The sequence below is a fragment of the Gracilinanus agilis genome, chromosome 2, assembly GCF_016433145.1.
Source record: "Gracilinanus agilis isolate LMUSP501 chromosome 2, AgileGrace, whole genome shotgun sequence".
NCBI lineage: Eukaryota > Metazoa > Chordata > Mammalia > Didelphimorphia > Didelphidae > Gracilinanus > Gracilinanus agilis.
Genome location: NC_058131.1, coordinates 644,475,698 through 644,488,191, shown reverse-complemented (window position 1 = coordinate 644,488,191; position 12,494 = coordinate 644,475,698). Strand labels below are relative to the sequence as shown.

The following is a 12,494-nucleotide window of genomic DNA, read 5'->3' as shown; positions in this document are numbered from 1 at the left end:
ATAAGATCCAAACCATCTCCTTTCCTTCCCCCTCCCCCAATTGATAAACAATTTTATCTGGACCATACATATATTATCATGCAAAACGCACTTCTGTACTGGTCATAGAGCATATTCATAAAAACCAAAACTCCAAAGGAAAGATAATATGCTTTGATCTGCATTCAACTCTAATAATTCTTTCTCTGGAGGTGGATAGCATTCCCAGCCATAAAGCCTTTCGGTATTGTCCGACCATTGCATTGATGAGAGTAGCCAAGTTCATTAATCTTTGTACAGTATTGCTGTTTCTGTGAACAGTGTTCCAGTTTTCTCCTGATTCTGCTTATTTTGCTCTGTATCTGTTCATGCAGCTCTTTCTAGCTTTTTCTGAAATCATCTTGCTTATCATTTTTAAAGCATAATAGTATTTCATCACTATCATATGCCACAATTTATTCAATCATTTCCCAATTGATGGACATCCCTTCAGTTTCCAATTCTTTGCCACCACAAAAAGAATTGCTATAAATATATTTGTACAAGCAGGTCCTTTCTCCTTTTTTATGTTCTCTTTGGGATACAGACCCAGTGTGGTGTTATAGAATCAGAGGTTATATACAGTTTTATAGCCCTTTGAGCATAGTTCCAAATCGCCCTCCAGAATGAGAAGTGACTTTAAAAGCCACATAAATAATGCAGAGGCAGGATTCACACTTATGTCCCTGACTCAAAGCTATATTTCCACTGTACCTAGAGGCCACATTATTCACAAAAATACAGATGTCCAGAGCTGGAAGGGGCCTCAAAGACTCCTCATATGGCTAGTATTGAGGATCCCTATTTGACAGATAAGGAAATGGAAACTAAGAGAGGTTTGAGTGAATTTCCCAGGTTATCACATATCTAGCACATGTTTTGAAGAAGGATTTGAACTTCTAAGCCCAGCATTATTTGTGGAGCCTGCTTTACATTGAGCAGTTTTTCCTGCTTTTCTATGATGGCTAGGTGATGGTACATTCTGAATTCAGAATGACTAGTCAAGGACCACTAATGGATTGAGCTAGGTCGCTTGATAACTTTTCCTTTGTATACAGAGCAGTTTCTTAGACAACTCTTTTTTTGAAGTTTTCTGTTATGCTTTCAGTATTTAGCTGACTTACCTTATAGAATTTTAGACTATAGGAGCCTCTGGGGAAAAAAAAAAGTATTGTTCTCTTTCATTGTTATATTGCCTAGATTTTCCCATTTTCCCCTCCTAGAGAGCTCTCCCTTATGAGAGATTTAATTAATAAAAGAAAACTAATCAATACATTGAAAAGATTTAATGGCATATGTAATGCCCTACACCTGTGCGTACCAATCAGCATGAGCCTTCAGCCAATAAAAAGAGACTGACTTTGTAGATAGCTCCCATTTGTAGAGCCTCATTCCTACAAAGGATGGGGAGATGTCATTTTTTCTTTGGAGTTTAATGTGGTCTTAATAACTTTGTCACATTCTGTTTTGATTTCTTTGTGGTGTCTTTTATTTCTGTTTTCATTGTTGTCATTGTGCACATTTTCCTAATCTTACTTAACTTTGCATCAGTTCCTATAAGTGTTCCAGTGCTTCTCTGTATTTGTCGTGCTGGTTGTTTCTTACAACTCGTAGATAGTGTCCATTACATTCATCCTTCACAGTTTCTTTACCCATTTACCTGCTGATGAGCACCTGCTTGTTTCAGTTCTTTGCTATTACACTAAGTACACTATAAATATTTTGATATATATCCAAACTTTTCTTTTTGTCAGTCACCTCCTTGGGGAATATGCATGGCATTAGTCACTATCAAAAGATATGGACATTTTAGTCCCTTTATTAGCTTATTGCTTTCCAGAATGGTCGTATTGATTCGCAGTTCCGTCAACAATACATAGTACAATTTCTCTTCACAATCTTTCCAGCATTGCTTATTTCCATCCTTTGTTGTCTTTGCCAATTTTTGGTGGGGGAGGTGAAATCTCAAGGTTGTTTTAATCCATATTTTTCTTAATAATAGTGATCTGGAGCATTCTTTTATGTGATTGTCAATAGTTTGAAATTCTTTGGAGAATTGTTGTCCATATATTTTGGGTATTACCTGATTATCAGAGATATTTGATAAAAAGAACTTGTTTTCCTCTCAGATCTTCTCTGATGGTTTCTGTGAACCATCTGAAATCTGCCTTTCCAATGCCTTTTATTCTATCCTTTGTCTTAGATCCTAAGATTTGGTAACCAGTCATTGTCCCACCTGCTTCTCCATTCCCATTATTTACACCCCAGCAACCAGTTCTTCTTTGGTGAAAGTAAAGTGTAGCAGATTCCTCTGTTTCTTTGGAAGAATGAAACCCATCGGTAAAGCAGGTTAGACAGATTAAAGTGGATGTATGTATTTTAGTACTCCATGATTGTGCCAGGTTTGGGATGTATTTCTTGACCGTATCTGTGTCCTTTCTCTCTCCAAGTGGTTTATAGCATGACAGAATGATTTCTGTTTCTGCTTTCCTTGATCATCACCCATTACTCTCTAGTGTTCTCCTTCCTGTTTCCTGGATTCCTTTCTATTGTATTTCTTCTTAATCTATAGGGTGGCCCTAAGGTCTGTAGTTTAGTAAGATTTTTGAACCACATTTCTAGAATGTTAAACTGTTCCCTTTATTCTTACAAAGCTACATTCCATCTTTGAAGTTTGTTCCCCCAAATCTCTGTTTTGTAACCAGTGTTGAATCCCTTTCTCATGTATAAAAACTGGCTGAGAGAATCAGATGATAATTTCTGTGAAAGCATTTACCTAACCTTCAAGGGTTGTAGATATTAAAATTATTCCTGTGTAGTCAAATTTGCCTCCGTTTCCACATTTGCAAATAAATACTTTGAGCATTAGGCTTTTGTGCCTTCTTCTCTTCTGATTTTGTCACTTTTTTTCCCTGCTGCTTCTGCTTCTATTGCCTCTACTGCTATTCCTGCATTTTGTCTGGTTTCTATGCACTTTAGCTTGGTGGGTAAACATACAAGCAGTCCCCCAATTGCAAGATTCTACATAAATACTTTTTTTTAAACAATTCATCTCTGACCAAAGAGTTTTTCCTTCCTAATTTTAAGCCATGGTTCAAAAATACATATGTCCTCATGTATTATTTCCTTAATCACCTGTTTACTTTGCAAATCTGCCCATTTCTCTTCTGAAGACCTTGGATGATGAAGAATACTAGTTGTGCTTTGGAAGACCTGAGTTTCTTGCCTCAAACTTCATAATCTCAAGCAGTGTTGTCGTGTCCCCCATCCCCATCCTAATTACTTTATTACTTTGCACTTTTGGGGGGTGGGTTTTGGTGATATGCCTTGTAAATCCGTATGTACTTACTATCTCTTCTGATAGAAAGTAATCTTCATGCAGGTAGGGAATGTTTACTCTTTTGGCTTCATGTCCCTAGTGCTTGGCAAAGAGCTTGGCACATAGTAGATGCATGGTAATGCTTGGTTATTGATTGCACACATGACTTCCACACAAGTGGTTGGTAATCATCAGGTTGGACAAGTGTTAGGAGATTTGACATCATGTTCTTGATACATGCTTGAGGAAGACAGTAGACCTGAAGGAGTGCAGGGAATCAACAACCTCTTCAGCTTATCTCTTATTTATGTGTTCCTTGCTAGATAACATAGTACTTGATGGAACCTATGGTTCAAAAGCATCCATCCTTTGAAGCAGGGGTCTGCAACCTTTTTGGCCGTGAGAGCCATAAACGCCACATTTTTAAAAATGTAATTTCAGGAGAGCCGTACAGTGCTCATAGTGTGCGCTCCTGTAACAGCGGCTGAAAAAAAAATGGACTTTATGGCTCCTGCAGAAAGAGCTATATCTGGCCCTCAAAAGAGCCAGATAGGGCTCAAGAGCCATATGTTGCCGACCCCTGCTTTGGAGTATCACTAACCCTTAGAGGGCCTAGCTCTTCTTCTTTTGGGAAGAGCCTGTTTGTTAAGTGGTGCCATTTTATCCTTTTGTCCTTCATCCCTCCAGTGTCTTCATACAGATTTGGATTTCTCTCTGCCTCTTCCTATCCTATTTTTTGGATTCATTTTAATGTTTTTCCCTAACACAGTTTTAACACAATTTTCCCCTAATAACCTAAAGTTGAGAAGACATTTTTTGATCTGCTTTATCTTCTCTGGGTGGGAAGAGAGCTTGCAATTCAAACACAGGTGACAATTTCTTGTCTTTGCAAAAAATGCCCAGCATCACACACCTAGTAAGTGTCTGAGGCCAGATTCAAATTCAAGAAGAATCTTCTGGGCTTTGGGTCTGGTGATTTATCCACTGTGCCACCAGCTCTTCTTAAAACTAGTTTAGAGAAGTTAAAAGTAGACAAATTTTGACTTAATATAAGAATTACCAAGCAATTTAAGGAATCTTATCACTGCCTTCTACCCTTCCTTCCCGCTCTGCCTCAAAAAAAGAAAAAAATAGCATCTTCTTGGTAACAAGTTGTCAAGCAAAACAAAACAACGGAGGCCATTTCTGAAAATGTATTTCTCATTCTTCATTTCTAGCCCATCACTTCTTTGCTAAGAAGGTGGGAAGTATACTTCATAGATGCTTGTTGATTGAGTAATCATCATTTCTTTGAAATCAAGATTAGTCAATGCATATATGGATCTTAATTCTGAAATCTCTCAAAGCTCTTCTCTTTATGTTATTCGAGTCATTGTTTAGGTTGTTCACTTGGTTCTGCTTATTTCTGCTCTGGATCAGCTTATCTAAGTTTTACCAAGTTTCTCCAAATCTCTCATATGTTATTTCTTCTGGCTCAGTATTTAATTACATTCATCTCCGAATTTTAAACCATTCCACAAGTGTTGAATACCGCCTTTGTTTCTAGTTTTTGTTGAGACAAAAAGTGCTATTATAACAAATTTTTGTAGATATGGTTCTTTTCCCTATCTTTGCTGTCTTGAGGATATGTTGGTTTTTTCATATGGTTGTTGATTATAGATGATCTTTTTTTAAATTAAAATTTTAATTGACCATTTGTTACTTATATATCCCAGTGTACATTTCTACTCCTAATTCCTTATAACAAAAAAAAAAAGGAAAACTTATTTCAGCAAAACTAATCCTAAATATAGAAAAAACTATGACACATGTATTTCATACCCATAGCTTCTCATTCCATGCAGAGAAGGGTCAGGGGAGTAGTGCTTGATCACATCTTTCTTTGGGACTAAGCTCAACGAGTATAATTTCATAGCATCCACTTTTATTTGCTTGTTGTTCTTTCTTAATTTTTGTAGTAATTATGTATTGTTTTCCTGATTATTATTTCTTCTGCATTAGTTTAGATGTCTGTCAGTGCTTCTCTTTATTCATCATATTTTTCATTTCTTATAGCACAGTAATATACCAACATATTTTTATGTACCTCAACTGTTTCCAGTTCCCTGTTGAATAACATTTACTTTATTAGTAATTCTTTTTATGAATTCTCTTGAAATGATTGTGTTCTGTTATTTTCACATGATAGATATGATAGAGTTTCAGCTTTGGAACTTAAAATGATATTTAATATTTTATAATTACAGGTCAGCTACAGAACTTTTTGAAACTTATAATATGAAGACAATGACATTTAACCCTCCTGTAATGTCAGCTAACCCCTCAAAGAAGGTATGTTCTTTTTGTTTCTTAATGTGAGATCTTTTTTTCCACCTCAGAGCTTAACTTTTGAATTGATCATAAGAGGTACAATAAAGTTAGGATATGTTGAAGAGAGGGGATGGTGACATGAAAGAAATTACTTGTAGAGGTAATACTGGTCGTTTCATTTCATTGCAAGAGATGTCCAGTGGCCAAAGAAGACAGAACCATATTCTTTTTTAGATTTTAGCCAGAGGATTGAGCTCCTGATGGTTGATAGCCAACCCTTGGTAGCTCTCCCAATAGGTTTTGGCTTTTAGCTCTCTAATTTAAGAGTAACTTTGAGTTTGTGCCTTCTGTTTTTTTCAGGATAAAGTTTTCCATGGGGATTCATATCTAAATGAAGATTTAAACCAACTAATAAGAACTCATTGCAGTGAAACTACTATTCAACAGCCTCTGGATTTTACCAGATACTTTAAAACATCAGACAATAGATGTAAAGGGGAAACAGCTGAAAGAACATGATTACATACGTGTACCTATTGGCATCATTTATTTCAGCCTATCTTTGAAGATAATCCTGAGACTTGATGACCAAAGACTGAGTTAGTTGATTACGTGCTAGAGTGAGAATGTGAGAAAGAAGAGAGAGGTTTTCTCAAATATTTCATGATTTATTTATTGGTAAACTTTTGTACATTATATATTGTAGTAGATTTTAAGATTCTTAAATACTTCTATTTAGTGGCCTAACTGCTGTCTAGATAATGTTTTACATGGGTAGAAAAAAACATGCCCGTTGATAGAATGCTTTTTTTTTTTTTTTGCAACCAACATTTGTGTAAAAACAAACAACATTTAAAAAATTTTTATGAAAGCTGTCTCATTGAGTCGTTTTAAAAATTTTTAAATTAAAATTTTTTATTTTGAGTATTTCCCCCTAGTTACATGTTTCATGTTCTTTCCCTTTAACCCCCAACTCCTGTACCCAACACACAGTTCCACTGGGTTTTACATGTATCATTGATCAAGACCTAATTCCATATTATGGATAGTTGGACTAGAGTTATTGTTTAGCGTCTACATCCCCAATAATATCCCCATCAGTCCATGTGTTCAAGCAGTTGTTTTTCCTCTGTGTTTCTACTCCCATAGTTTTTCCACCAAATGTGGCTAGTTTTCCTTCTCATAAGTCCCACAGCATTGCTCTGGATTCTTGCATTGCTGCTAGTAGAGAGTCCTTTATGTTTGATCGTATCACAGTGTATCAGTCTCTGTGTACAATGTTCTCCTGGACCTGATACTTTCACTCTGCATCAATTCCTGGAGGTCATTCCAGTTCACGTGGAATTCCTCCAGTTCATTATTCCTTTCAGCACAATAGTATTCCATCACCAGCAGATACCACAATTTGTTCAGTCATTCCCCAATCGATGGACATTCCCTCATTTTCCAATTTTTTGCCACCACAAAGAATGTGGCTATAAATATTTTTGTATAAGTCTTTTTCCTTATTATCTCTTTGGGGTATAGACCAAGCAGTGCTATTGCCATCCAGAATGGTTGGATCAGTTCACAACTCCACCAGCAATTGCGTTAATGTCCCAAATTTTGCCACATCTCCAACATTCACCACTTTCCTTTGCCGTCATGTTAGCTAATCTGCTAGGTGTGGGGTGGTACCTCAGAGTTGTTTTGATTTGCATTTCTCTGATTATAAGAGATTTAGAACACTTTCTCATGTGCTTATTTGATTTCTTTATCTGGAAATTGCCTATTCCTGTCCCTTGCCCATTTATCAATTGGGGAATGGCTTGATTTTTTATACAATTGATTTAGCTCCTTATAAATATGAGTAATTAGATAGACCTTTGTCAGAGTTTTTTGTTATAAAGATTTTTTTCCCCAATTTGTTGATTCCCTTCTAATTTTGGTTACATTAGTTTTGTTTGTAGAAAATCTTTTTAATTTAATGTAATCAAGATTATTTATTTTACATTTTGTAATTTTTTCTAACTCTTGCTTGGTTTTAAAATCTTTCCTTTCCCAAAGATCTGACAAGTATACTATTCTGTGCTCTCCTAATTTACTTATAGTTTCCTTCTTTATATTTCAAGTCATTCACCCATTCTGAACTTATCTTGGTATAGGGTGTGAGATGTTGATCTAAACCTAATCTCTCCCATATTGTTTTCCAATTTTCCTAGCAGTTTTTGTCAAATAGTGGATTCATGTCCCAAAAGTTGGGCTCTTGGGTTTATCATAGAATGTCTTGCTGAGGTCACTTACTCCAAGTCTATTCCACTGATCCTCCCTTCTGTCTCTTAGCCAGTACCATATTGTTTTGATGACCACTGCTTTATAGTAGAGTTTAAGATCTGGTTCTGCTAGGCCACCTTCCTTCATGATTTTTTCATTATTTCCCTTGATATTCTTGATCTTTTGTTCTGCCAAATGAACTTTGTTATAGTTTTTTCTAATTCTGTAAAGAAGTTTTTTTGGTAGTTTGATAGATATAACACTAAATAAGTAAATTAATTTGGGTAGAATGGTCATTTTTATTATGTTAGCTGGTCCTACCCGTAAGTAATCACTCTTTTTTCAATTGTTTAGATATAATTTTAATTGTTTGGAAAATGTTTCATAGTCATGTTCATATAATTCCTGTGTTTGTTTTGGTAGATATATTCCTGAGTATTTTATTTTGTCTGAGGTGATTTTGAATGGTATTTCTTTTTCTAACTCTTGCTCCTGAAATGTGTTGGAAATATATAGAAATGCTGATGATTTATGTGTATTTATTTTGTATCCTGCAACTTTACTAGAATTGTTGATTATTTCCACTAGTTTTTAATTGATTCTCTAGGATTTTTTAAGTAGACCATCATATCATCTGCAAAGAGTGAAAGCTTGGTCTCCTCACTACCTGTTTTAATTACCTTCAATTTCTTTTTCTTCTCTAATTGCAATTGCTAATGTTTCTAGTAAAATGTTAAATAATAGAGGTGATAATGGGCATCCTTGTTTCACTCCTTATCTTGCTGGGAATGCTTCTAATTTATCCCCATTGCATATGATGTTTGTTGATGGTTTTAGGTATATACTGTTTATTATTTTTAGGAAAGGTCCTCTATTCCTATACTTTCTAGTGTTCTAGGTAGGAATGGATGTTGTATTTTGTCAAAGGCTTTTTTAGCATCTATTGAGGTAATCATGTGATTTTGTATCTATGTTCATTAGGGAAATTGGTCTGTAGTTTTCTTTCTGTTTTTGGTCTACCTGGCTTTGGGATCAGTACCATATTTGTGTCATAAAAGAAATTTGGTAGAACTCCTTCTTTGCTTATTATGTCAAATAGTTTGTATGGTATTGTGATTAGTTGTTCTTTGAATGTTTGATAGAATTCACTTGCGAATCCATTTGGTCCTGGGGATTTTTACTTAGGCAGTTCTTTGATAGTTTGTTCAATTTCTTTTTCTGATATGGGATTATTTAAGTATTCTATTTCTTCTGTTAATCTAGGCAATTTGTATTTTTGTAAATATTCATCCATATCCCCTAGATTGCTATATTTATTGTCATATAATTGGACAAAATAGTTTTTAATGATTGCCTTAATTTCCTCTTCATTAAAGGTGAGGTCTCCCTTTTCATCTTTGATACTGTTAATTTGGTTTTCTTCTTTCCTTTTTTTTTATTAGATTGACCAGTACTTTGTCAATTTTATTTGTTTTTTCACAGTACCAGCTTCTGGTCTTATTTATTAATTCAATAGTTCTTTTGCTTTGCATTTTATTAATTTATCCTTTAATTTTTATGATCTCTTAATTTAGTTTTCATCTGAGGATTTTTAATTTGTTCGCTTTCTAGTTTTTTGATTTGCATGCCCAATTCATTGACCTCTGCCCTCCCTAATCTGTTAATATATGTACTCAAGGATATAAATTTCCCCCTATGTACTGCTTTGGCTGTATCTCACAGCTTTTGGTAGGATGTCTCATCATTGTCATTCTCTTCAATGAAATTATTGTTTCTATAATTTGTTCTTTTAACTGATTTTGGAGAATCATATTATTCATTTTCCAATTAGTTTTTTATTTGCCTTTCCATATGCCCTTGCTAATTATTATTTTTATTGCATTATGATCTGAAAAGGCTGCATTTATTATTTCTGCTCTTTTGCATTTGTTTGCCATATTTCTGTGTCCTAGTGCATGGTCAGTCTCTCAGAATGTACCATGTGCTGCTGAAAAGAAAGTGCATTCCTTTTTCTCCCTATTTAGTTTTCTCCACATATCTATTAACTCTAATTTTTTTAGGATTTCATTCACCTCTCTTACCTCTTTATTATTTATTTTTTGATCTGATAGGGGAAGATTCAGGTATTATTTTACTATCTATTTCCTCCTTGAGCTCTGCCAGTTTCTTCTTTTAAAAATCTGGATGCTATACCATTTGGTGCATACATGTTAAGTACTGATATTTCCTCATTGTCTATGCTGCCTTTTATCAGGATGTAATTACCTTCCCTATCTGTTTCAATCAGATCTATTTTTTGCCTTTATCAGTTATCAAGATTGCAACTCCTGCCTTCTTTTTCTCAGTTGAAGCCCAATAGATTTTGCTCCATCCTTTCACCTTCACCCTGTGTGTCTATCTGCCTCATGTATGTTTCTTGGATACAACATATGGTAGGTTTAGGCTTTTGGTTTCTAATCTACTCTGCTATTTGCTTCCGTTTTATGGGAGAGTTCATCCCATTCCCATTCAGAGTTATGACTGTCATCTATGTGTTCCCCAGCATTTTGAAGTCCTCTCCTAATTCTGCCTTTTCTTCTTACGCTATTTGCTTTTAAACCAGTGGTTTGCTTTTAATCAGTCCCCCCAAATTCCCACCTTTATTTTACTTCCCTTTCCGCCCCCTTCCTTTTTGTTTCCCTCTTTTTTTTTTTTTAGGGTCAATTGGATTCCCTCCCCCCTCTCTTTCCCTCCCTTATTTTATTTTATTTTATTTTATTTTTTTTGAGCCTTACTAGCCATTACTCTGCTTTTTCTTGCTTCCCTCAGAAGTCTTGGGTGCAGAAGGTAGGCTCTCTGTATATGGAGCTACGGAGTGGATTTAGCCTGAGGCTACTTTTTTAGTTTGAAAGGGGGTTTCTGCTATATGCTACCCTGGCCCCACTCCCCTCTTCAAGCCCAAGGTGCGCACTCTTCAGCCTCCTGGGGTTTCAGGTCTAGCTGCTCTCAGGGGTGCCCTTGATCCTCTGCCAAGAATTTAAGAGGTTGTTCCCCACTGCTTTAATTCTAGGGCACTGGCTGAGTCCTGCCCCATAGGTGGGGTGGGGGAGGGTTTGATCAGCTTGCAGTTTGGTGGAATCTAATTTACCCCTTTATAGTGTGGAAATGCCCAAATCCCACATACCTTCAATGCTGCGCCCTATTGTGGAGTCCCTTCGCTCATCTGAACTTGGCCTTTTTGTTCTTTTGAGATATCATACAGGTCTGTGGTGGGGAGGGTAAAAGTTCTGCAACAACTCTGCAGCCATCTTAACCCAGAAGTCCTCATTGAGTCTTAATATATATTCTACCATATTTTTAATAAACCTTAATCCTAAAAGTTTCTCAGAGTCCTGCTGGAAGAATGAAAGCATGCCAATTAGATTGACAGATGGAAGGTAAGGGTTTTAAAAAAGTAAAATGTAATGCTAAAATGCACTTAAGACAGACACAGGTTTCAGGAGGAAAAATAAGTCTGGAAGGAAGTTGATATAAACTAGAAAAAGTTTGGAGAACACATTAAACCAGACTCTCTAAGAGTAAAAGTGATTAAAACCAAATGAATAGATTCTGCAGGGACTAGAGGAGGGAATGGTTGAGAAATTAAGATACTTTGAATTGAAATCAAATAGCAACAGGAAAGCAAGCTAATTGACTTTTTTCTTCCCTAAAACCCTTTCTTTCCATTTTAGAATCATTTCTAAGTATTGGTTCCAAGATAGAAGAGTGGGAAGGGCTAGGCAGTGGGGGTTCAGTGACTTGCTTGGGGTCACATGGCTAGAAAGTATCTGAGGCTAATTGATTTTCAAAGTTAAGTTTTTATAAACCATTTAGTGGTTTAATATCCCACAATTTGGGCTCAGGTAAGCCGGCTGGGGGGGCAGACTGAATAGGGACTTTGGAGGCTTTAGCGGAAGACGGCACCAGCGTGATGTGACTCAGCAGTAGGACATGGTTGGCAGAAACGCTTAATGCGGTCTTGGGCAGTGTTGGGACGGGGGTAGGCCCAGAGGGGGAGAGCCGCTCTTCTCTCTTCTGGTCACACCACAGCAGGGCTAGAACACTGCTCTGTTCTGTCCTTTCTGTGTAGCCCCCCACAGACCAGAGAACGTCCATGTGATCCACGGGGCTTTCTTGGCAAAGATAGATTAAGGCAAACAGCGCCAAGTGGCTAGCGAGTGAGTGTTGTGGGAGATGTAACCAGGATGATATAGGATCAGGTGAAGGAAGGGGGGATTTTTTTTAAACATTTATTAATAATCATTTTTAACATGGTTACATGATTTATGCTCCTACTTTCCCCTTCACCCCCCGCACTCCCCCCACCCTTGACCGATGCGCATTTCCACTAGTTTTGTCATGTGTCCTTGATCAAGACCTATTTCCAAATTGTTGGTAGTTGCATTGGTGTGGTAGTTTCGAGTCCACACCCTCAATCATGTCCTCATCAACCCATGTATTCAAGCTGTTGTTTTTCTTATATGTTTCCTCTCCTGCAGTCCTTCCTCTGAATGTGGGTAGCATCTTTACCATAAATCCCTCAGAATTGTCCTGGGTCATTGTATTGCTGCTGGTA

The 12,494-nt window shown here is 36.5% G+C and overlaps 1 protein-coding gene across 2 annotated transcripts in view; it reads left to right on the top strand.

Moving 5' to 3' along the window:
* Positions 1-6,521, top strand: part of NOC3L (NOC3 like DNA replication regulator) — a 43,238-nt gene extending 36,717 nt beyond the window's left edge. For both annotated transcript variants that reach the window (XM_044662638.1, XM_044662639.1), the window contains 2 exons: positions 5,584-5,668; positions 6,008-6,521. In XM_044662638.1, coding sequence (XP_044518573.1) covers positions 5,584-5,668; positions 6,008-6,166 — 244 coding nt within the window. In that variant the 3' untranslated portion in view covers positions 6,167-6,521. The remainder of the gene's footprint in view (positions 1-5,583; positions 5,669-6,007) is intronic.
* Positions 6,522-12,494: the final 5,973 nt, after the last annotated feature.